This window comes from Muscardinus avellanarius (genome assembly GCF_963383645.1).
Source record: "Muscardinus avellanarius genome assembly, chromosome: 12".
Classification (NCBI taxonomy): domain Eukaryota; kingdom Metazoa; phylum Chordata; class Mammalia; order Rodentia; family Gliridae; genus Muscardinus; species Muscardinus avellanarius.
Window position 1 is genome coordinate 54725687 of NC_137798.1, and position 26935 is coordinate 54752621.

At 38.9% G+C, this 26935-nt stretch overlaps 1 protein-coding gene across 1 annotated transcript in view; it reads left to right on the forward strand.

Annotated features, from left to right (window-relative positions):
* Window positions 1-19646, forward strand: part of KLHDC1 (kelch domain containing 1) — a gene marked incomplete at both ends in the record, with an annotated part of 52761 nt that extends 33115 nt beyond the window's left edge. The window contains 6 exons of the mRNA XM_080707891.1: window positions 1142-1200; window positions 5250-5362; window positions 6026-6098; window positions 11605-11689; window positions 14971-15023; window positions 19460-19646. Of these exons, the coding sequence (XP_080564017.1) occupies window positions 1142-1200; window positions 5250-5362; window positions 6026-6098; window positions 11605-11689; window positions 14971-15023; window positions 19460-19646 (570 nt within the window). The remainder of the gene's footprint in view (window positions 1-1141; window positions 1201-5249; window positions 5363-6025; window positions 6099-11604; window positions 11690-14970; window positions 15024-19459) is intronic.
* Between the last annotated feature and the right edge of the window lie 7289 nt (window positions 19647-26935).

Genomic DNA, 26935 nt, shown 5'->3' on the forward strand with positions numbered 1-26935 from the left:
TATTTTTTTTATTGTGGTCCTGGGGTTCCTGGAAGCCCTTCTACCTCTGGGCTACACTCCCAAGATACCTATTTTTTATATTTTTGTTTGGAAACAGGGTGCCTTAAACCAGCGCGGCTGGCTTCGAACCTGCGCGATCCTCCTGTCTCCGCCTCCCAAGCGCGGGGATTACAAGCGTGCGCCACCACGCCCAGCTATTTTCTATTTTTTTTAATAATAACTTTTACCTATCTTCTGTTTCTAAAACAGGCCATATACAAGCAATCACAGGATTTATAACCTGTGATTAAAAAAAAAAAAAAAGCCGGGCATGGTGGTGCACGCTTGTAATCCCCGCGCTTGGGAGGCAGAGACAGGAGGATCTCGCAGGTTCAAAGCCAGCTGCACGCGCTGGTTTAGGAGACCCTGTTTCCAAATAAAAATGTAAAAATAGGTCTGGGAGTATAGCCCAGAGGTAGAAGGGCTTCCAGGAACCCCAGTACCACCAAAAAAATCAATCAATCAAACATATCTATATATATCTATATATCTATATCTATATCTATATCTATATATATATAATTTTTTTTTTTTTGCGGGTCTGGGGATAGAACCCAGAGGCATTTGACCTCCAAGCTACACCCCCTGCCCAATTATTTTGGTGTGTGTGTGGGTCTAGGGATTGAACCTGGGAGCATTTAACCTCCAAGCTATACCCCCTGCCCTAGTTTTTTTATTCTTTAATTTGAAACTTGTTCTCACTAAGTTGCAGAGGGCCTCACTAAGTAGCTGAGGCCGTCTGCAAACCGCGATCCTCCGGTCTCAGCCTCCCGAATGCTGGGATTACAAGCATGCACCACCACACCCGGCTTATAAATCATATTTTAATGAGGAGAATTTTTCACTTCAGTGTATTATCAGAAAATTTTAATTATTTATAACCTAAATCTTGTTAGTTAAATCCCATTTCTTCCTTTTCCTTTGTCTCATTAATTTGGTGGCTATGTATTAATTTTATTAATGTTTAGCATTGTTTCTCAATACTCAAACTTCTGATTTTGAGTAGGATAGAGAGTATTTTTAATCTAAACTTACTTTAAAACTAACATGTAGCCCATAAAAGATGTAGAACACTGTCTAATTTTACACACTTTCATTTTAGCAAACTAGGATGAATGACTTGCACTATCTAAATTTAGATACCTGGACTTGGTCTGGAAGGTAAGTTTGAAACCTAACTACATTTCAGGTGTGTGTGTGTGTGTGTGTGTGTGTGTGTGTGTGTCCATAATCCAAATTTGGGTTTCTAAAATTGAACTGGTATTTTTTTTCTTCAGATTTTATGTGTAAGCAAGAAATGCATGAATTCAATAGTCTGTTATTTAGTCAAACTATATAAAACACAAAAATAGCTGGGCATGCTGGCACACACTTATAATCCCAGCATTCGGGAGGCTGAGAGAGGAGGATCACGGTACTCAGACAGCCTCAGCTACTTAGTGAGGCCCTCCGCAACTCAGTGAGACCCTGTCAAAAATAAAGAATAAAAAATACGGCAGGGGGTGTAGCTTGGAGATCGAATGCCCCTGGGTTCCATCCCCGGACCCGCCAAAAAAAAAAAAAAAAATACTAATAGTTGGAAATTGATGATATAGCCGGGTGGGGTGACGCACGCTTGTAATCCCAGCATTTGGGAGGCTGAGACAGGAGGATTGCGGTTTGAGAACAGCCTCAGCTACTACTTAGTGAGGCCCTTTGCAACTCAGTGAGACCCTGTTTCAAAATAAAGAATAAAAAATAGGGCTGGGGCTGTAGCTTGGAGGTAGAATGCCCCTGGGTTCTATCCCCAGTACTGCAAAAAAAAAAAAAAAATGATGATATAAAAGTACTGGTTTTATGCTAAGTATTCTTTGAAGACTGGTAAGTAGAAGAAAGAGTGCTGTGTGTGTGTGTGTGTGTGTGTGTGTGGGTCTGGGGATGGAACCCAGGGGCATTCAACCTCCAAGCTTCACCCTCTGTCCTATTTTTTATTCTTTATTTTGAAGCCAGGTCTCACTGAGTTGCAGAGGGCCTCACTAAGTAGCTGAGGCTATTGGCAAACCATGATCCTCCCGTCTCGGCCTCCCAAATGCTGGGATTACAAGCATGCGCCACCACGCCTGGCTTCCAGTCCTATTTTATTTTATTTTATTTTATTTTTTTGCGGTACTGGGAATGGAACCCAGGGGCATTCTACCTTTGAGCTATACCCCCCAGCCCCCCCTTTTTTTATTCTTTATTTTGAAACAGGGTCTCACAGAGTTGCAAAGGGACTCACTAAGTAGTAGCTCAGGCTGTCCACGAACCATGATCCTCCTGTCTCAGCCTGCCAAATGCTGGGATTACAAAATTGCACCACCATGCCCGGTCCTATTTTTTATTCTTGATTTTGAAACAGGGTCTCACTGAGTTGCACAGGGCCTCACTAAGTAGCTGAGGCTCTGCGAACCACAATTCTCCTGTCTCATCTTCGCAAATGCTGGAATTACAAGTGTGCACCGCCACACCTGGCTGGTAAAAGATTTATTTATGATGTTTTTTGGGTTTTTTTTTTTTTGGTGTGTGTGTGTGTGTGTGTGTGTTGGGGGGGATGGAATCCAGGAACATTCTGCCTTTGAGCTACATCCTTAACCCTGTTTTATTTTTAATTTGAAATAGGGTCTCATTAATTTGCAAGTTGCAGGGGGCCTCACCAAGTTGCTGAGGCTGGCCACAAACCTATGATCCTCCTTTTCAGCTTCCTAAGTACCGAGATTACTAGCATATACCACCATGTTTGGCTTCATGATGTGTATTTAGCAATATAATAAATCTGTCTAGATATCAGTTTGGCCATTCAGATAATGAAATGGAATTAGATAGAGCTAAAGGGTAAATACCATTGAAAACAAAACCATAGAAGTGTCACCAAAAATATAGAGGACTATTTTCTTTTCTTTTTTTCTCTTTGCATTGGGAATCGATCATCAGGAGTGTTCTGCCTCTGGTCTCCACATTCAGCCATTGTAGTTTTTGTTTTGAGAGTCTCTTGCTAAGTTACTCATGCATTAGTCTCAAACCTGCGATCGCCCTGTCTAAACTTCGGAAGTATTAAAGTACAGGCAGGTACCGCCATGCCTGGCTTATAGCAGATTTATTTTCTTGGTGCTGGGAATTGAACCCAGGGCCATCCTATCTCTAAGCTACTCCTCCAGCCTGTTTTATTTTTTATTCTGGAACAGTCTTGCTAAATTGCTGAGAGTAAGTCAGGCATGGTGGCACATTGCTTGTAATCCCAGCATTTGGGAGACTGAGACCAGAGGATCGTGGTTTGGGGACAGCCTCAGCTACTTAGTGAGGCCCTCTGCAACTCAGTGAAACCCGGTTTCAAAATAAAGAAAAAACAGGGCTGGGGGTTTAGCTCAGAGGTAGAGTGCCCCTGGGTTCCATTCCCAGTATGAGAGGGGGGGGGGAAGGGAGGGAGGGAGGAAGGGAGGGGGAGGGGGGAGAGGGAGAGGGAGAATAGATTACATTTTCTCTAAATGGCCCATGTTATCATGGAGCATTCGAGAATGCTCAATAGTATCTTCTCACCTCCTAAATTCAACATTTTGCTTCTAACTTATGTTTATGTTTTTATTTCTGTTTTTACTTTAAAGAAGAGACCACTTTTTTTAAATGTTCGAGATTTGTCCTCCATCCATAATGGCATGCATGCTTTAATTTTTAAGTTAGATTAGCATTTTCAGGTGAAGATAATGCTTTGGGAATGTCTTTAACAGACCAATGTGGAAACAAAACTAGCAATAAAACTTATAATATCCTTAGGGAAAATGGCTAAAACCACAAAATTAAACATAAAACAACAGTGAAAAATGATACACATGAAAATAATTGTGTTGAAAAATAGGGAAAGATTTTTTTATTTTTTTCTGAGTCTGGGGATAGGACCCAGAGGCATTTGACCTCCAAGCTACACCCCCAGCCCTATTTTTTATTCTTTATTTTGCAAAAGGGTCTCACTAAGTTGCAGAGAGCCTCACTAAGTAGCTGAGGCTGTCTGAACCACGATCCTCCTGTCTCAGCCTCCTGAATGCTGGGATAAGTGAGCGCCATCACGCCCGGCTTGAAAGATGTTGTTTAACCAAGAATGATGATGAATACACACTGTGAATTAACTGGGAATTTAAATTTATTTTTACTCCATGTTCTGTGATCAAGTGGAATAGATACTAATGGAAAGACATAGCTGAGTGTAGTGGTGCATGCTTATAATCCAAATACTTCAGAAGCTGAGACAGTAGGATCTCAGGTTCAAGGACTGCCTCAGCAAGTAGCGAAAACCAGTTTCAAAATAAAAATAAAATAGGACTGGCAGTGTAACTTTGATGTAGAATGCCCTGAGTTCAGTCCCCCGCAACATACTCACACACATACTCACACACACACACACACACACACACACACACACACACACACACCATCATCATCATAAACTGTGCGTGGTGGCTCATGCTTGAAATCCCAGCATTTGGGAGGCTGAGATAGGATCACGGTTCGCGGACAGCCTCAGATACTACTTAGGCTCTTTGCAACTCAGTGAGACTCTGTTTCAAAATAAAGAATAAAGGCCGGGCGTGGTGGCGCACGCTTGTAATCCCCGTGCTTGGGAGGCTGAGATAGGAGGATCGTACAGGTTCAAAGCCAACCTCAGCTACTTAATGAGGCTCTCAGCAACTTAGTGAGACCCTGTTTCCAAATAAAATATAAAATGGGTCTGGGAGTATAGCCCGGAAGTAGAAAGCCTCTGGGTTCCACCCCCAGTACCACCTAAAAAATAAAAAGTAAAGAATAAAAAATAGGGCTTGGAGGGCGGGCATGGTGGTGCATGCTTGTAATCCCCGCGCTTGGGAGGCTGAGACAGGAGGATCGCAGAGGTTCAAAGCCAGCCTCAGCTACTTAGTGAGGCTCTAAGTAACTTAGTGAGACCCTGTTTCCAAATAAAGTATAAAAACAGGTCTGGGAGTATAGCCCAGAGGTAGAAAGCCTCTGGTTTCCACCCCCAGTACCACCAAAAAAAAAAAAAAGTGCTTGGGGTGGGGTGTAGCTCGGAAGTATAATGCTGCTGGGTTCCATCCCTGGTTCTGCAAAACACACACACACACCAAAAAAAAAAAAAAAAAAAACTGAGATGATAAAAAAAATTTAATTTTGATTAATATAATACTTAGATTTTTTTTTACTTGCCACAGGATTTCTTTTAATGGAGAAAGCCCAAAACATCGGTCATGGCATACTTTAACACCAATAGCTGATGATAAGCTTTTCCTATTTGGAGGACTAAGTGCAGATAATATTCCATTAAGTAAGTCACTTAAAGTTTGACATATAATTATCATCTCATTTTTTAAAAAATTGTATTTCATAGTTATGGTGAAGGTAGTCTTCCCTTTTTCCTTTATTTCCCAACTCTATGTTTACATTGAGAATTAGAAGGAAGCCAGGCATGGTAGTGCACACCTGTAAGCCCAGTACTTGGGAGGCTGAGTCAGAAGGATTAAAGGTTTTCATGGTCAGTCTCAGCAATGTAGCAAGACTCTCAACTACCTAGGGAGACCTTGCTTCAAAACAAAACAAAACAAAAAAGAGCTGGGGGTGTAGCTTAGAATGTCTCTGAGTTCATTCTCAGTAATACACACACACACACACACACACACACACACACACACACACACTTAGAAGGAGACCTTCTTAGAGGGGGATGTAACTCAGTGGTAGAGTGCTTGCCTAGCATGCATCTTGCAGGTACTAAGTACATGTACTACCACTGAGCTACACCCCCAGGCCCAAGCTTTGATAGTTGAGTCTGGAATATGTGGATGACTGTACTATTTTGTATGTTCGAAAGTGTTTATGAGAAAATATGCTTACATACTAAAGGTAATCACATAAATATGACATGATAAATTTAGGAACATTAATTGTATCCCAAGGACCAAATAACTTCTGAATTGTCATAATGTTGCAGGTGATGGTTGGATTCATAATGTTATAACAAATTGTTGGAAACAACTTATACATTTACCTAACACAAGACCCAGGTAAGTATAGAAGATTACAAATAGTAAAATAGCTAAGAATTTTTAAAGTGTTAAGATAAAGCATTGAATTTATAGTGTTTGCCATTGAAATCATAAACTAATAGAAAGGATATTTTTCAAATGAGCTTTATGTTACCTAAATTTAATTATCATTTTAATTATATTTAATTGTTAGAAATGATCTATCCTCTTTTTGCCGCTAGTTGCATACTTGAAAATATTATTCTTTTAGGTAAATGCATAAACTTGCCTGATAAATATGAAAGGAATAAGATAATTAAAATCTTATATTTATTTTTAAATGTTAATATTTTAATGAGTAGACAAGATTAAGGTTGACTTTAATAATAATTGTTTTTAAAAGAAGCTTAAAGCAATTTAATGAAGAAATTTGATTTCATGCTAATCTAGCAATGGGAAATTATTATTTTTCTTTGTAAATTGTCTGATGTATTTATTAATATGTTTTTTGAAAAAGAAACAAATTACCTATATGTGGTATGTTATAAGAAAAAATACCATAGAAATAATATACTGCAATGAGACAATAAAGAAAATCACAGTAGTACTTTAGTGCCTATTATTTCAAATTTGATTGAATATATAATAAAACTATCTTCATTGGAAATTCAGATTCAGCATATAATAATCTTATAGTCAGTAACACATTTTGTTCTTTTTATGCCATGTATTTCAGATTTTTTGCTACAGATTATTTATACTAGTGTAAAGTTAATTTAAATATATGTATTTTGTTTAATAAAAGATGATTAAATAGCTTATTTGAGAAAAACCCTAAAAGCATTTATATATACTTTGATGTGTATATATATTAATATATTAGCATATATTTAGTGTCATATATATGTATGTGATTCTTATATTTTCATGTATACAAATCATTGAAAGATATGATTTTAACGATTCTGGCTCTTTTTAAACATACTAGTTTAATTTAAAGAGTTTTTATATTAAGATATGTGAGCCCAGAGTTACAGTCCTTGCTCAGCTACTACTTAATTTTTTGGCTTTAAAAAAGTCACATAAAGAAACTGAACATCAATTTCTTAATCTCTGAAATAAGAGAGTTGGACTAGATAATCTGTTTCTTCTAGTTTTTTATTGTATGTATACAGTAATTATAGACCAAAGTGGTCATATAAATATGTTTAATTTTTAAATTGCTCCTGTTTTATGTTTTAACCCTTAATAAGTAATTAGAGCAACACAACTATTATCAATAGTATACTAGTGAGAACTAGAGCTATGTAAAGAGATTTCTTTTGATTCAGCTGATGTGTCATGTAAATAATATGCTTTATTAGAATGTTTAGGTTATAAGTTTAGAGCAGCTGTGAGAGGACATAAACTATCAGTCTGTAGAAAAAACATCAGGTTGCAAACTAGATGTCACCAAAATCAAGGCAGGAAAGGCTTTCGAGTGTTCTTCGATGATGAAGTCCAGGCCAGAGTTTCCCTAAGGCAGATAAGACAGAGAGATCTATCTTCAGGTATGAGGTGAGGAGGAGTACAGGTGGGGTACAGTTGAGTGTAAGGAGAACATATATATGTGTGTATGTATTAATTTTTATGAAAGTGATAATTTTTTAACATCTATATGAATTTTGTACAAATTTTTACAAATTATAATTTGAAATGTAAACTGCCCAGTTCTCCTCTTTGAACTCTAAGGCAGGGTTTCTGAAGCACTAATAATACCTCTAAACAAATAATTCTTTGTTGTTAGGGTGTCCTGTGCATTGGAAGATGTTTAGCAGTATCCCTGGCTTTACCTACTGGATGTAGGTAGTACTCTCTCCTTCTCCCCAAGTTGTGACAATCAAAAATATCTACAGATATTATACAATATTCCCTTGGGGACAGATTGTCCTGTTTGAGAATCACCGTTTTACAATGTAACACTCTCTCCAAGCCTTACCATAAATAAAAATGATGCCTGGTTGTAAAACCATATCTGATAACCTGTATAGGTGGCTGTCAACAAGAATCCTTTTTTAAAAAAATTCTTTTAGTACTAGGCATTGAACCCAGCCCTAAGTTGTTGTTGTTGTTTTTGTGGTACTGGGGGTGTGACCCAGGGGCATTCTACCTCTGAGCTACACTCCCAGTTGTATTTTTTAGCCTTTTTATTTTTTTTTGAAACAGGGTCTCACTGTGTTGTGAAGGGCCTCACTAAGTAGCTGAGGCTGTACGCAAATCGTGATCCTCAAGTCTCTGCCTCCCAAGTGCTGGGATTACAAGCGTGCGCCACCGCGCCCAGAGTGAGAGCCCTAAACTTTATTGGACTCTATGAGTATTGCCAAGGCTACCTACACATGGCCTTCTCTCCAGGAAATTAATCCATTCCTTCCCATACATGAGGTCATCCACTGCATTCTATTTCCTCCACTTAATCCTTTTAATCCTCATATCCAACCCCACAATGAAACTTTTGTGTATGTGGTACTGGGGATTGAACCCAGGGTCATTCTGCCTCCTAGCTAAGCTATACCCCAACCCTTTTTATTTTTTATTTTACAACAGAGCCTTGCTACATTGCCAAGACTGTCTTGGAACCTGAAATCTGCCTGTCTCAGCCTCCCCTGTACTGGGAAGTATGTGCCACTGTGCTTGGCTATAATTTGAGTTCATGTTGAAAATTTATACCAATTTACATTCTAACATATGATTTGGAGAACTGGGCAGAGTATATTGTAAATAATATATTAATGACTCAGTTCTATCCTGGGTCAGAAGTACATTTGTCATTGGATGTGTGTGTGTGTGATTGTTTGAGAAAAGTATTTGGTTTAACAAATTGTAAATACTCCCACTGTTTGCATTTGTAGAATTTAAGTAAGAAGGATTCATATACTAAAAATAACTTATATGATATTAAGTGAAAATGTATAATTGTTTTGGATATTTGTTCTATTAAGAAAAATAATCACAGTACTCTCAAAGTTGAAACAAAGACCAGTGAAACAACCTGTATATTTAATCATTGAATAAATTATATCGGTATTTTGTGTTTGCTTTCGCTAAACAAAAATTTTGAGAACCTAGTGAGTACAGAGTACCATATTGGACATTATTAAGAAGCATGATATTAGGATACTGAAGTTTCAGTGGTGTGCTGGTGTGTGCTTCCATCCACTCTGGAGCCGGGGGCACCTGCTGCGCAGCATTTACTGACTTCCAAAGCATCAATACTCCCACTGGTGCTGATTTCAGGCTGCCAACATGCTGTCACTGAACCTGAGCACAGTCGGCTTCAACTAGCAGTGACCAATTCCAGCACAGCACTGAGGCCGTTTCTAATCTTACAGACCTCATGGTCTTTTTAGGGAGCTGGAAGACACATACACTAAGCATGTAAATGTGAGGGGTGCCAAACAAAAATGGTAACAGAACAAGTTTAGAGGGATTATTTGGAACATTTCTGGGAATTGAGCCTGTTTTTAAGACCTGGAAAGAATGACCTATTCTAAGCATAAGAAAAACGGTGAACAATAGCCTAGAAGTAGATAAAACTTTTTCCATAAGGGAAGCAAGGAATAAGACAGGTGGGGAAAAGAAATAGTGGTTAATCATAAGTATTAGGCTAAATCGGGCATAGTGGTGCATGCCTGTAATCCCAGTACTTGGGAGGCTGAGACAGGAGCATCACAGGTTCACAGACAGGAGCATCACAGGTTCACAGACAGCCTCCGCAACTTAGTGAAACCCTGTTTCAAAATAAAGAATAAAAAATAGGGCAGGGAGTGTAGCTCGGAGGTAGAATGCCCCTGGGTTCCATCCCCAGACCCGAAAAATAAAAAAATAAAAAATAAAATAGGTCTGGGGATGTAACTCGGAGGTAGAATGCCCCTGGGTTCAACCCTGTTCTGGGAAAAAAAAATGCTGGTAGAACGCCAGTACCAAAATAATAATAAACAAACAAGCTGGGGCTGTAGCTCAGGGTGGAGCACTTGACTTGCATGCACAAGCCCCTGGGTTGAATCCCCAGCACCACAAAATAAATAAACAAAACCATAATTTTGCCACACGCTTATAATCCCATTACTTGGGAGGCTGAGACAGGAGGATCACGCAGGTTGAAGCCAGCCTTAGCTACTTAGTGAGGCTCTTTTGTGTATGTATGTGGTACTAGGGATGGAACCCAGGGGTCTTCTATCTCTGGGCTACACTCCCAGACCTATTTTATATTTTATTTGGAAACCGGGTCTCACTAAGTTGCTTAGAGCCTCACTAAGTAGCTGAGGCTGGCTTCGAATCTGCGGGATCCTCTGTCTCAGCCTCTCAAGTGCTGGGATTACAAGCGTGCGCCACCATGCCCTGCTAGTGAGATTCTTAATAACCTAGGAAGACTCTGTTTCAACATAAAAATAAAATAGGACTGGGGGGTAGCTCAGATAGAATGCCACTTGGTTCAATCTTCAGTGCCACCCACTCACACACACACATAAATACAAATAAATAAATATATATATTAGGCTAGAAAAAACAGCATTGGTAGCCCAGATGCTTCCTGATCAGGAAGTTTCCATGGTAATTGTAGTTTGTAGCAATTTATGATATACTTCAAAATAACTAGAAGACTCTGAAGGTTCCCAACTTACAGAAATAATAAATGTTTGAGGAGATGGAAATGTTAATTACTCTCATTTAGTCACTACACATTGCATACATATATCACATTATCATACTGTACCCCACAAATATGTACAAATATTATGTTAAAAAATTTTAAGCCGGGCATGGTGGTGCACTCTTATAATCCCAGCATTTGGGAGGCTGAGACAGGAGGATCACAGTTCGCGGCCAGCCTCAGCTACTTAGTGAGGCCCTTTGCAACTCAGTTAGACCCTGTTTCAAAATAAAGAACGGAGGTATAGCTTGAAGGTAGACTGCCCCTAGGTTCCATCCCCAGCACCGAAAAAAATATATATAAATAGTAAAGATAGTAAAAAGTATACTTTCTTAGGTATGCACAGCAGGGGGATATTAAAGACAGAAATATAAGGAAAGTATGGTATTCTGTACCCAGAATGTTGTTTTGGTCTGATAATAGCAATGTGATGAGTGCCACACTGGGTTTGTCAGGAGCTGGAAACAAGGAGCAGGAAAGGAAGAGGCAAGAGTGAGGAGCAGAGGCGTGTGGCCCGTGCTGCTGGGGCTGGCAAGGTGCCTGTGTCCGCAGCAAGGGGTCAGCTCCTTTTAATTCACTGTATGCCAAGGACAGTGTATGACACAGACTTAGATAAAGAGGTTGGGGATATAATAACTAGAATTATTAGAAATCATCCCAACGGAAATATTCCTTAGTGAAATCTAGAGGAATATCTAAAATCTAACCCCTCTGAGTATATGCCAAAGATTCCAGTTTGATCATGCCTCTTTTGAAATAGATTGAATTGTAGTGTGTACAACTGAGAGTTGATATGTCAATAATATAGTTTCCTCCTTGATAATATATCACCCTGTTCATAATTTTCAATTGTAGGTTATGGCACACAGCCTGTTTGGGAAAAGAAAATGAAATAATGGTATTTGGTGGGAGCAAAGATGATTTACTTTCCTTGGATACAGTAAGAAAATCTTATATCTAAATATACCTTATGAGTAATTATGTTATTCAAACTAAACATCTGTTCAGCAAGAATGTCTTTATTTTAACATTGAAAAACATGGAACTCTGTGGAATGATTAATCTTTTTTTTTTTTTTTTTTTTGGTGGTACTGGGGTTCCTGGAAGCCCTTCTACCTCCGGTATACACTCCCACAGGCTACACTCCCAGACCTATTTTTTAACATTTTTATGTGGAAACAGAGTCTCTTAAGCCAGCGAGGCTGGCTCCGAACCAGCGCGATCCTCCTGTCTCCGCCTCCCAAGCGCGGGGAATACAAGCGTGCGCCACCACGCCCGGCGGAATAATTAATCTTTAAAAGGAGTAGCTTTTGTGAAGCACTTCAGGAGTTTTGGGAATTATATATCAAAATAAGCTAAAAATAACCAGGCGTGGTGGCACACACTTGTAATCCCAGTACTTGGGAGGCTGAGACAGGAGGATTAAGGGTTCACAGACAGCTCAGCTACTTAATGAGGCCCTCCTCAACTTACTGAGACCCTGTTTCAAAATAAAGAAAAAATAGGGCTGGAGGTGTAACTCAGAGGTAGAATGCCCCTGGTTTCAAACCCCAGCACCGCAAAAAAAAAAAAATAAAATAAAATAAATAAATAAATAAATAAAAATAAATAAATAAAAAAAATTATACTATTCTTCTTCTTATTATTATTATTATTTTTTTTTGGTGGTACTGGGGTGGAACCCAGGGCCTTTCTACCTCCAGGCTGTACTCCCTGATCTGTTTTATACTTTATTTGGAAACAGGGTCTCACAAAGTTTCTGAGAGCCTTACTAAGTAGCTGAGGCTGTCTTTGAACCTGTGCGATCCTCCTGTCTCAGCCTCCCAAGCGCTGGGATTACAAGCGTGCGCCACTACGCCTGGCTATATTATTATTCTTTTTATACAAATGAATTATGGTACACACAGCAGCATAGATGAACCTTACTATATTTATGCTGAAATTAAGAGCCAGATAATCAGTCACTGCTACATGAATAAATTTATATAAATTCTAGAAATAGAAAACTAATCAACAGAGATGGATAGATTAGTGTTTCCTGGAAATAGTGAATACAAGAAGAGAGGAATTGATTGCAAAGAGGCGTGAACAATAAGGGTGTTGAATGTCTACTATATTGACTTTGTAGTAGCTTCATGAGTATTTGCATATGGAAAAACTCACTAATTCTTGTATATTACAGAGGTGCTGTTTTATTTATAATTTATTTATTTATTTTCAGTACTGGAGATGGAACCCAGAGACATTCTAACTCCAAGCTATACCCCCAGCCCTATATTTTTATTCTTTATTTTAAAACAGGGTCTCACTAAGTTGTAAAGGCCTCACTATGAGTAGCTGAGGCTGTCTTTGAACTGCGATCCTCCTGTCTCATCCTCCCAAATGCTGGGATTACAAGTGTGCACCACCACACCTGGCCAGAGGTGCTGTTTATTATACAGCGATTATACATAAATAAATCTATTAAAATTATTTTCTCAGCCAGGCTGTGGTAGTGCATGCCTGCAATCCCAGTACTTGGGAGGCAGAGAGAGGAGGATCACAGGTTCACGGCTAGCCTCAGCAATTTGTGAGGCCCTCCACAACTTAGTGAGACCTTGTTTCAAATAAAGAATAAAATAGGGCTGAGAATTACAACTTTATATAAAATTTGTTATCTCACCATTTGAATTTTCTCTTTTTTATTTATATAATCTTAATATTATCACTGGTTAAAATTAACCAATCATTATTTCAACTATTTAAGTAGATATATATTTTATTTGTCTTCTATATCTGCACTGACTAGAAATCACTTTAAACAAATATGCATAATTATTATTTGTTGAGTTAATAAACAATTGAATAAGAAAAAAATGGGCTAGGGATTTAGCTCAGAGGTAGAGTGCCCCTGGGTTCAATCCCCCAGTACCACAAAAAAAGGGAGTTAAAAACCCAGCATTTTTAATATTGCTAGGCAAATCTTTAAAAAAGCTTTTAGCCAGGCACGGTAGCGCATGACTGTAATCCCAGGACTTGAGAGGCTGAGACAGGAGGAATGCAGGTTTAAAACCAACCTCAGAAGCCAGGTGTGGTGATGCACACTTGTAATCCCAGCATTTGGGAGGCTGAAACAGGAGGATCGTGGTTCGCAGCCAGCCTCAGCTACTTAGGCCCTCTGCAACTCAGTGAGACCCTGTTTCAAAATTAAAGAATAAAACATAGGGCTGGGGGTGTAGCTTGGAGATAGAATGCCCCTGCATTCCACCCCCCCCCTGTGTGGCAAAAAATAAATGAATAAATAAATAAATAAATAAATAAATAAATAAATAAACCAGCCTCGGCAACTCAGGCTCACATCAACTTAGAGAGATTCTGTTTCTAAATAAAAAGTAAGACTGGCTGCAAACCTGTGATCCTCCTGTCTCAGCCTCCCAAATACTGAGATTACAAGAGTGTGCCACTACTCCCAGCTACTTTGTGGGGTTTTTTTTTTGTTTATTTGTTTGTTTTGGTTGTACTTGGGTTCCTGGAAGCCCTCTGGACTACACTTCCAAACCTATTTTATATATATATATATGTGTGTGTGTGTGTGTGTGTGTGTGTGTGTGTATGTATGTATTTTTTTTTTTTTTTTTTTGGAAACAGAGTCTCTTAAGCCAGCATGGCTGGCTTCGAACCTGCGGGATCCTCCTGTTTCCACCTCCCAAGCGTGGGGATTACAAGCATGTGCCACCACGTCCAGCTACTTTATGTTTTATTTGGAAACAGGGGCTCATTAAGTTGTAGAGGGCCTTAAAGAGTTGCTGAGGCTGTCCTTGAACCTGAGATCCTCTTGTTTCAACCTCTGAAGTACTGGAATTATAGGCTTGAACCACTACACCCAGCTCATAATTCTGATTTTTAAATTTGCAATTATATGGGCTATTGATTAGGTAAATTTTTGGTCAGTGAAATTTGGAAACCACATACCCAAAGATTGTGAATAGGAAGTGTGTGTGTGTGTGTATATATATATATATATATATATATATATATATATATATAATATAGATCATATATATATATGTTTATAGTTTTATATACTTAAATGTGTGCATATCTCTGTATATTACCAGGTAGAGAGAGATTTACTTACTGCTTTACACAATTTATTTTACATTTAAAAATAAAAAGCATTCTATTATAAATGGACTGTTATTTTTATTAAATCCCTGATAAGGCTTTTCTTATGTTCATTAGGGTCACTGTAATGATTTATTGATCTTTCAAACACAGCCTTATTCATTACTCAGGTAAGTAAATCCAGTACTTTTACATAAAATATGCTATAAATATGTAATTTATTTCTTCCTTTTTGGGAGGAGTTATAATATTTTTTCAGGTAGTTTATGAGTTGAACTCAATAAAATGTTTAAAGCCAGGCTTAGTGGCACATGCTTATAATCCCAGCAACTGGGAGGCTGACACAGTAGGATTGCAGTTCGTGCCCAGCCTCAGCTACTTAGGCCTTTTGCAACTCAGTGAGACCCTGTTTTAAAATAAAGAATAAAAAATAGGGCTGGGGATGTAGCTTGGAGGTAGAATGCCCCTGGGTTCCATCCCCAGTACCGCAAAAAATAAAATAAAATAATATATATATTAAATAATATATAATATATAATTAAATATATATAAAATAATATATATTAAATAATATATATAATATATATAATTAAATATATATAAAATAATATATATACATATATATATATATATATATGGGCTGGGAATGTAACTTAGGGGTTAGACATGTAGCATTATGCCTGGCTCAGATATGAAAATATGATTTTTTTGTGGTATTGGTGATTGAACTGAGGGAAATTCTACTTCATAGCTACACCCATAGCCCTATTTTCTTTCTTTCTTTCTTTCTTTCTTTCTTTCTTTCTTTCTTTCTTTCTTTCTTTCTTTCTACATAAATAAAGGAGGCTGAGACAGGAGGATGGCAGGTTCACAGACAGCTTTAGCTACTTAGTGAAGCCCTCTGCAACTTAGTGAGACCCTATATCAAATAAAGAATAAAAGATAGGGCTGGGATGTAGCTTGAAGGTAGAATACCCCTGGGTTCAATCCTTGCACACACACACAAAAATCACCCCAGCTGAGAAGGGGGCGTGCACCACTACTAGAAGTTTTGCACACCTCTAATTCCAGTACTTGAGGAAGAAACAGGAGGATCACAGGTTTGAAGCCAGTCTCAGCAATTTAGTGAGACTGTCCACAACCTCACAGAACCCTTTTCCAAATTAAAAAAAAAATTAATTTTAAGGGGCTAGGGATGTAGCTTAGAGATGGAATGCCCCTAGGTTCAATCCCCAACACAAGAAAGAAGAAGAAGAGAATCAAGCTGGGTACAGTAGCAGGATCTCAGGTTGGAGGCCAGCCTTAGCAATTTAGCAAGGTCCTTCAGCAACTTAGGGAGACCCTGTACCAAAATAAAAAGTAGGATGCAGGCATGTTGGTGCATGCCTATAATCCCAGTACTTGGTAGGTTGAGACAGAAGGATCACAAGTTCAAAGCCAGCCTCAGCAACTTAATGGAGGCTCTTAGCAACTTAGCAAGACCCTCTTTCCAAATAAAAATAAAATAGGTCTAGGGGTATAACTCAGAGGTAGAATGCCATTGGGTTCAATCCCCAGATCTACCAAATTAAAAAATATATAAATAGCCTGGTATGATGGCACACCCTTGTAATCCCCACATTTAGGAGGCTGAGACAGGAGGATCTTGGTTCGTGGACAGCCTCAACTATTACTTACTGAGGCCGTTTGCTATTCGGTGAAACCCTGTTTCAAAATAAAGAATAAAAAATTGGGTTCCGGGCATGGTGGCACATGCTTGTAATCCCAGCATTCAGGAGGCTGAGACCAAAGGATCGTGGTTCACGGACAGCCTCAGCTACTTAGTGAGGCCCTCTGCAACTCAGACTCTGTTTCAAAATAAAGAATAAAAAATAGGGCAGGGGGTGTAGCTCAGAGGTTGAATGCTCCTGGGTTCCATCCCCAGTACCAGAAAAAAATATATATTTATATATACATACAAACATACACATAAAATAGGACTGGGAATGTGTGTCTGTGTGTATGTACATATAATAGGACTGGGAGCCTGGCATGCTGATGCATGCTTGTAATTCCAGTACTTGGGAGCCTGAGACGGGAGGATTGTGGTTTGAGGCCATCCTCAGCTTCTTAGTAAAGCCCTCCGCAATTTAGTGATATCCTGTATCAAAATAAAAAATAGGTCGCCAGGCGTGGTGGCGCACGCTTGTAATCCCCGCGCTTGGGAGGCGGAGACAAGAGGATCGCACAGGTTCGAAGCCAGCTGCGCTGGCTTAAGAGACTCTATTTCCAAATTTTAAAAAAAGTATAAAATAGGTCTGGGAGTGTAGCCCGGAGATAGAAGGGCTTCCAGGAACCCCAGTACCATCAAAAAATAAATTAAAAAATATATATATATAGGTCTGGGGATGAAGCTCAGAGGTAGAATGCCCCTGGATTCAATCCCCTGGTACTACAAAAAAAAAGTATTTAAAAAACAGGACTGGAAGTGTATCTTGGAGATAGGATGCCTCTGGGTTTGACCTCCATTACCAAACAAACAAACAAAAAACAAAAAAAACAAAATATAAATAAATAAACAAGATTCAGAGCCAGGCATGGTGGTGCACAGGGATAGAATGCCCCTGAGTTCAATCACCAGTACCAAAATAAATAAGAGTATTGTGCATGGTAAGTTGTATTTTTTGTTTCAATTGGATATTGTTCAGATACAGTCTCTGTGTAAAACAATACGAGTTTATTGTTGTACACTAGAAAAAATATTTACATGTTCCAGATACTACAAAGAAGATATTGTCATACAGGATTTTCATAACGATTTTGTTGTTGTTGTTGTTGTTATACTGGGGATGAATCCAGGGGTGTTCTACCTCTGAGCTATAACCCCAACCCTATTTTTTTTTAATTCTTTATATTGAAACAGGGTCTCATTAAATTGCAAAGGGTCTTACTAAGAAGCTGAGGCTGTCTGAGAACCGTGATCCTCCTGTTTCAACCTCCAAAATGCTGGGGTTACAAGCGCGGGTACCATGCCCGGCTCTATTTTAATTTTTTATTTTGAAACAATCTCAGTAAGTTGCAGAAGGCCTCACTAAGTTGCTGAGACTGGCTGCAAACCTGCAATCCTCCTGTGTCTGCCTCCTAAGTAATGGGATTACATGCATGGACCACCTATAATATTTTTATTTTTATGAATATTTAACCATAAGGCTGGAAGTTTAACTCAGAGGTAGAGTGCTTGTGTATCATTCAGCTAGGCTAATTTCCATCCCCATTACACCCCCCCAAAAAAAAAAAACCTGAACTACAGATTATTTTATTTGTGTGTGTGGCTTTGAGGATGGGACCCAGGGCCATTCTACCTCTGAGCTACACCCCCAGCCCTATTTTTTATTCTTTATATTGAAGCAGGGTCTCACTGAGTTGCAAAGGGCCTCACTAAGTATTAGCTGAGGCTGGCCTTGAACAGTGATCCTCTAGTCTCAGTCTTCCAAATGCTGAGATTACAAGTGTGCACCACAATGCCAGGCCCCCAGCCCTGTTTCTTTCCTCCCTCCTTCCTTCCTTCCTTCCTTCCTTCCTTCCTTCCTTCCTTCCTTCCTTCCTCTTTCTTTCTTTCTTTCTTTCTTTCTTTCTTTCTTTCTTTCTTTCTTTCTTTCTTTCTTTCTTTTTCTTTCTTTCTTTCTTTCTTAGTATGTGTGTGGTACTAGGAATGGAACCCAGGGGCTTTCTACCTTCGGGCTACACCCCAGCTATTTTATATTTTATTTTGAAACAGGGTCTCACTGAGCTGCTAAGAGCCTCACTAAGTAGCTGAGGCTGGCTTCCAACCTGCGTGTTAATCTTTATTTTTTATTTTTATTTATTTGTGGGGTTTTTTTGTGTGGGTCTGGGGATGGAACCCAGGGGCATTCGACCTCCCAGCTACACCCCCTGCCCTATTTTTTTATTCTTTATTTTGAAACAGGCTCTCACTGAGTTGCTAAGGGCTGCACTAAGTAGCTGAGGCTATCCTCAAATTGTGGTCCTCCTCTCTCAGCTTCCCAAATGCTGGGATTACAAGCATGCTTCACCATGCACAGCAGAGATTTTTTTTTTTTTATTATAACTTCCAATTCTAAACTGGGCGTGGTGGCGCATACTTGTAATCCCAGTACTTGGGAGGCTGGGACAGGAGGATTGCAGGTTCATGGCAAGCCTAAGCTGCTTAGTGAGGGCCTCCACAACTTGGTGAGACCCTGTTTCAAAATAAATATTAAAAGCCAGGTGTGGTGGAGTACACTTATAATCCCAGCACTTGGGAGGCTGAGACAGGAGGATCGCACAGGTTCAAAGCCAGCCTCAGGTACTTAGTAAGGCTCTCAGCAACTTAGTGAGACCCTGTTTCCAAATAAAAATATAAAATAGGTCTGGGAGTATAGCCCGGAGGTAGAAAGCCTCTGGGTTCCACCCCCAGTAACACACACACACACACACACACACACACACACACACACACACACGTCTCAGGATGTAGCTCTGCGGTAGAATGTCCCTGGGTTAAATCCCCAGTTCCACAAAAGAAAACAAAACAAAAAAACCTGATTCTTCTGATTCTAAAGCTATAATTCTGTTGTGTCATTTGCAGGTTATGTCTTGACTGCATTGGTAAAAACGCTATCATTTTAAAAAGTCAAATATCTTTATTACCTCCAAAACTTCTACAACAAGTACTCAAAAAAATAACATTTTGGACTGCAGCTAATCACCGAGAAGAACAAAGGGTCCAAAAAGAAGAAACAGAAAATAAGTATCAGTGGATCAGTAGCAACTGAATTGTTATATACTTTATATGTACCTAATATGGTTAATATTTTTAATCAGAGTATACATTTACCTCTCCCCTCTCCTTTGCAGGCTTTACTTAAAGATAAAATATGAAACCAAATGCTCTGTTAAAGTGATTCCAAGGCATGAAATGTACAGAAATGACTGTGAATGCACATTAATTCACATTATATTTGAAAGCCAGTTTCCATCCATACTACAGAACATTTCTTTCTGAAAGAAGCACAGTTATAACAGATCTTAAATCAACGTTTACTCTACTAGAAAGATTATGCAAAGAATAAGAAAGTACCCTAAGACCTTCAAAAACCCGCCAACATAATCGTAGATGTATATATAAAACACTACATACTAACTTTCAGAAAGAATAAATTTTCTCAAGTCTAAAAATTCCTAAATTACTTTAAAATTACCTAAGCCTTTCTTTATTTTTTCTTTACATATGCATAGTTTTTTATAAAAAGATTGCCCCACATACTGCTTTTCATCAATACAGAAAGATCATTAAGTCCATAGCACACCGTAAGATATAAATGAATAAAGAACAGAATGCAAACAAGTGCTAAGCCTTTCTTTAAATCACCTATTAAATAACTTTTCCTTAAATAGCTAATAGAACTGGTCAAAACTTATAAAACAGGCAAGCAGTATGGTGTTAAATATTGACTCCTGTCCTAGCACCTGGTGATCACATGTTCTCGGGCAGCCTGTCACTCACATTTCCCTTTCTTTGAGTGGGGGAGTAAAAATCTTTAATTCTGACTCCATTACCTCTAAGTTACCAGTTTGTCTGGATACATACACATGCATATACACACACACACACACACACACACATATACCATATTTTAATGTATATAAAGTTTAGGTTTATTTATCATATACTTTTGGGACTATTGAGATATGGTATATTATTCACTTTTGAGATAAGTTAAAATATATTTTGCCTTGGGAGAGTTTCTAAAGTAATTTTTATAAGTGATTAAAATGGGGTGGTAACCTAGTAATTTGACTATGAAAACCCTTCAATTTGGCCTGTACTACTCTTTGGAGTTGATGCTCAAGACAACAACATATTCAAAATATAGTACCTTTTATTTTACTTTCAATCTTGCCATCTATCCAGAAATCAAACACTATATCTTTATATTCCTCAAAATACTACTTTTGCCATAGCAGACATTTTCTTTATATATTATAGTCATGTCCTTTCATTGGCTTACTGGTTATGATTAATTACCAGAAAGCTTGGTATATAAAATTATTCTCCACACTATCACCTTGCAAGTTATCTCTGAAATAAAATGTTAGAAAAATATATTTCTTTATTAAAGTATATATAATTTATAGTGAAAATTGTAATTTGTAGTATTTCATTAAATCTAAAGATAAATTATATATATATATATATGTACTGTATTTTGGATGTGTAAAGCTTCTATTTATGTATTGAAATATCTTCTGTTTACATTTTATTTATTGTACAAAATGTAAAGTTACTGTTTTGTCAATGTAAACCAGTCATTAGAATTGATTGCACAAAATATTTAGTGTGCTTTTATTTTTTTTCCTGTCTTGAGTTTGCATAACAGATTTATTTATTTATTTTTTTTTTTTAACAATTTTTTTTATTGAACATAAATAGTATACATTTACACTATATTTGGTGCCCTCTCCCCCCGCCCCCGTTTTCTCCCCCCCCCCACCAATGGTTGGCCAGGTTAACCATGTCTTATTCATAATTTTACACATGTTCAGGTGAAGATGCTCCTTAATCAAGATCGGCCTTTCTCCTCTCCTATCTTTCCATTAAAACTTAGCTAGTATTTCCCCTCTAATATCTGGGGTCCTACTGGTATCCTTTGTGTTTTCTAGTTTGGGCATATTAGAGGAAACATGTGTATCTTCTCCTTCTGTGCTTGGCTGATCTCACTTAACATGATGCTTTCCAGGGCTTTCCATCTTCTTGCAAATGATAAAATTTTGTTCTTCTTTATGGCTGAATAGAATTCCATTGTGTGTATTTCCCACAGTTTTGCTATCCATTCATCTGTTGATGGTGATCTGGGTTGGATCCATATTTTGGCTATTACAAATTGTGCTGCTATGAACATAGGTTGCATAACAGATTTAGAAAATGAATTTACAAGAAATAGACATATTAGAGGAAATTATTTTATTAGTATGAACTATAGTATGAGTATATATATATGTGTGTGTGTGTGTGTGTGTGTGTGTGTGTGTGTGTGTGTGTGTGGTGCTGGGGATAGAACCCAGGGACATTCTACCTCTGAGATATACCCCTAGTCTTATTTTTTATTTTTATTTTTTTTCTTGTGGTACTGGGGGAGGAACCCAGGGCTTTCTACCTCTGGGCTATACTTCCAGACCTATTTTATATTTTATTTGGAAACAGGGTCTCACTAAGTTGCTGAGAGCCTCACTAAGTAGCTGAGGCTGGCTTCTAATCTGTACAATCCTCCTGTCTCAGCCTCCTAAATTCTGGGATTACAAGCATGCGCCACCACACCGGGCTTTTTATTCTTTATTTTGAAACAAGGTTCCATTGAGTTGCCCTCTGCCTTGCTAAGTAGCTGAGGATGGCTTGCAAATCACGATCCTCCTGTCTCAGCCTTCCAAATGCTGGGATTATACGTATGTACCACCACACAGAGTTCTCATGAACACCTTTTAAAAGAAATTATCCTCTCACATCTTGGGGATAAAAAATATTCTTTAGCCGGGCATGGGGGCGCACGCTTGTAATCTCCGTGCTTGGGAGGCGGAGACAGGAGGATCACGCAGGTTCGAAGCCAGCTTCACTGGCTTAAGAGACCCTATTTCCAAATAAAAATATAAAATAGGTCTGGGAGTATAGCCCGGGGGTAGAAGGGTTTCCAGGACAGATATATATATTCTTTAGAATGCTGTGGGCAAGTGCCATGGCCCATGCCTACTATAATCCCAGTACTTGGGAGGAAGCCAAGGCAGGAGTGTATTTGAGGCCAGTCTGTGCAAATTAGTGAGATTGTGTGTGTGTGTGTGTGTGTGTGTGTGTGTGTGTGTGTGTTGTGTCTTTTATTGGGTATTTAAGCCAGGGGCATTTCACCTCTGAGCTACACCTCCAGCATAATTTTATTTTTGAAACAAAGTCTCACTGAGTTGCTGAGGGCCTCACTAATTTACTGAGGCTGGTCTCAAACTTGAAATCCTCCTGTCTCAGGCTTCCAAGTACTGAGATTACAAGCATTCATCACTATGCCCAGCCAGCACAACCCATTTTTAAAATAAAAAATAGAAAGGGGCCAGGCATGGTGGTGCATACTTGAGAGGTTGAGACACAGGTTCAGAGAATAATAAGTTCAATGTCAGCCTCAGAAATTTATTTATTGCATTGTATTTATTTATTTTTTTTTCAGTACTGGGGATGGAACCCAGGAGCATTCTACCTCCTTTGAGACCCTGTTTCAAAATGAAGAATAAAATAAAGGGCTTGGGGGTGTAGCTTGGAGGTAGATTCCCTCAGGATGGCCGGGCGTGGTGGTGCACACTTGTCTGAGACAGGAGGATCCCAGGTTCACAGCCAGCCTCAGCTACTTAGTGAGACCCTGTTTCAAAATAAAAAATAAACTGGGCATGGCGACGCACGCTTGTAATCCCAGCATTTGGGAGGCTGAGATACGACCATGGTTCAAAGACAGCCTCTATTTAAATTATAGAATAAAAAAAAATTGGGTTGAGGCTGTAGCTCAGAGGTAGAATACCTCAGAACCACAAAAAAAAAAAGAAAGAAAATAAAAGAAAAAGAATGCCCCAAAGTTTAATTCTATTGATGATGATGATGGTGGTGGTGGTGGTGGCGGCTAGAACTCAGTGGTAGAGCACTTCTCGGTTCAATTCCTAGTTCTATCCAAAACAAAAAGGAACTTTATTCCATCAGTTCTTATCCTGATGTTTTCACCACTACATTATTTATGCATATATATCATATAAGAGATAAATAAAGTAAAATAACTCACCAAAATTGAGTAATGTTAAGGTTAGTGCATGCTCTCAATAATTAAAACTTAAATTTGGGGACATTTGAAGGGAAAAAGAGGCAGTTTTAAAGAACATCCTCTCCTCACTCCTTTGGTGTCTTTATTTCTGTTATACAGTAGTCCTCCTCCATCTGAAGTTTTGTTTTCTGCAGTTTCAGTAACCTGTGGTCAACCACAGTCCAAAAATACTACTATAGTCTAGTAAATGATTAAGATATTTTTGAGAGAGGGCTCAGTAGCTCAGTGGTAGAGTGCTTGCCTAACATTCCCAAGGCCCTTGATTGGGTCCCCAGCACTGTGGGGGGGAAAAAAGATATTTTGAAGCTGGATGTGGTGGTGCACGCTTATAATGCCAGCATTTGGGGGACTGAGAGAGGAGGACATGGGTTTGCAGCCAGTCTCAGCTACTTAGTGAGGCCCTAGGCAACTCAGACTGTTTCAAAATAAAGAATAAAGCCGGGCATGGTGGCACATGCTTGTAATCCCAGTGTTTGGGAGGCTGAGACAGGAGGATCCCACAGGTTTGAAGCCAGCCTTAGCTACTTAGGCTCTCAGCAACTTAATGAGACCCTGTTTCCAAATAAAGTATAAAATAGGTCTGGGAGTGTATCCCAGAGGCAGAAGGCCCCTGGCTTCCATCCCCAGTACCACAAAAATATTAAATTAAAAAAAGAAAAAGAATATATGTAGGGTTCGATACCATCAATGATTTCAGGCACCTGCTTAGGGTCTTAGAACATATCTCCAAGATTAAGTGGGAGACTACTGTATTCATGTAATTCTATTGCAGTTTTTAATTTGATGAAGTTATCATACTCTCCAATGTCTGGGCACAGCAAAAGACCTTTTTTTGGAGGGGGGATACTGGGAATTGAACCCAGGGGCATTTTACCTCTGAGCTATGTTTTTTATTCTTTATTTTGAAACAGGGTCTCACTGAGTTGTGGTGGGCCTCACTAAGAAGCTGAGGCTGGCATTTGAATTCAAGTTCCTGTTGCTCCAAAACCTTGTCAGCATTTGGAGTGTGTGTGTGTGTGTGTGTGTGTGTGTGTGTGTGTGTGTGTGTTGCTAGGTATTGAACCCAGAGGCATTCACCTCTGAACTACACCCCAACCCTATTTTTTATTCTTTATTTTTAAACAGGTCTCACCAAGTTGTAGAGGGCCTCACTAAGCAGCTGAGGATGGCTATGAACCTGTGATTCTCCTGTCTCAACCTCCCAAGTCCTAGGATTAAAAGTGTGTGCCGACTTCCGGGAAGATGGCAACTGAGAAAAGCAGCATTTACGAGTCGTGCTAACACTTGATCTCTATTACTACAAAATCAGTGCTCTTCATGGACAGAAAACACTATTAGCAAGAGAAATAAAAAATGTAAACACAAGGAACAGAGAAAAAGAAGACTAGAAGAACAACCAGAGATGAGAAAAGAAACCAGCTTGCATTGCGGAGCCACTCCGGTGCCATCATGCCTCACAGCACCAGGCTCCAGAGAGGAAAGGTAAACAAGGAGCTGAAGTGAACAACTGCAGATCATTCGGATGTAATTCAGCAGTTCTTTCAGTACAAAGAACATCTAAAACTCCCAGTGGCCAAGCTCATCACGCCTTCCAGGGACTCAGAATGGAGCTCAAAACCAGAAAAGAAATATGCCAGCCTCATGGCCAAGGGTGTGGCAGTGGCGCCATATTGCCAGTAGCTCCAGAATCATGGCCAAGGGCGTGGCAGCAGCACCATATTGCCAGCTGCAGTGGCTAGTTCACCACGCCTGCGACGGCTCCAGATCAGTGCGCACAATAACTGTAAGTGAAATTGCAGCCCCTACAGGAGAAATCCCAGCACTGTACCCCCAGGGACTTGCGTAGCTTTGATAATCTCCCTGGATCTGAGACTTTACGATACAACCCAGCAAAGGAGTAGTGACGGCTGAGATTACAACAAACTAGAGATCCAGAGCACCCTAAGTGAAGTTGTGGTGACCTGGGGAAGAACCCAGAGAAAGCACAAACTTCTGAAATCATGGGAAAGAGGAACAACAATAGAGCAATGAATGCCCACAACCCCATAATCTCAGAACCTGATAACACAGGAATTCAGAGATCTCCAGAAGATCAAATCAGGAATATAACTGTAGAAATAATACTAAGCTTTTGAAAAGAATTTAGAGAGAGTCTAAAAGAAATAAAGGATTCAATCATTGAATTAAAGGCATCAATTCAAACTATAAACAATTGATTAGACCACATGGAGAATAGAATCTCACTCCTAGAAGATGATCACTCCAAAAATGAATGCATAATTTATAACTTAGAAAAAAAATCAGACAGCAGGAATCTGACATTGAAGAAATATGGGCCCATTTTAAGAGAGCTAACCTAAGAATAATTGGAATAGAGGAGGGAAAAGAAGGTGAAACCAAAGGGATCAATAATCTCTTCAAAGAAATAATAGCAGAAAATTTCCCAAACATAGAGCAAGAGGTTGATACACAGGTCTAGGAAACTTATAGAACTCCCTTTAGACAGGATCAGAGAAGAGGTTCCCCACGCCACATAATTGTCAAAATGACCAATGTGGAAGCCAAGCAGAGAATCTTAAAGGCAACAAAAACAAAAGGCCAAGTGACATTCAGAGGCAAACGAATTAGAATCACTCCAGACTTCCCAAACCAAGTCATGAGAGCCAAAAGGGCTTGGAGTAACATATTCCAAATTCTGAAAGAAAACAACTTCCAGCCAAAAATTTCCTACCCAGCAAAACTATCTATTAAATTAGATGGGGAAATAAGAAGCTTCCATGACAAACAGAAACGAAAGGAATTTATGTCTTTAAAACCAGCGCTAGAGAAAATACTCAAAGAGATTAACTACAAAGAAGAAATAGGTAATACACACCAGAACCAGAGAAACAAGATTTTCCATCCAGCAGACAACTAAGCAAAGAAAAATACACAGTATATCAAACAGAAAATCTTAACATGTTAGAAATTAAAATTTATCAATAATCACACTGAATGCAAATGGCCTCAATTCCCCAATAAGACATAAAGTGGCAAATGGATTAAAAACCAGAATCCATCCATTTGCTGCTTACAAGAAACAAACTTTACAAGTAAAGATAATAACAAACTCAAGGTAAAGGGCTGGAGCAAGGTGATTCATGATATGTAGCCATCCTAACAAATGTGAAGTAGCATTTCACTATAGTTTTTATTTGTATTTCCTTAATGATTAGTTA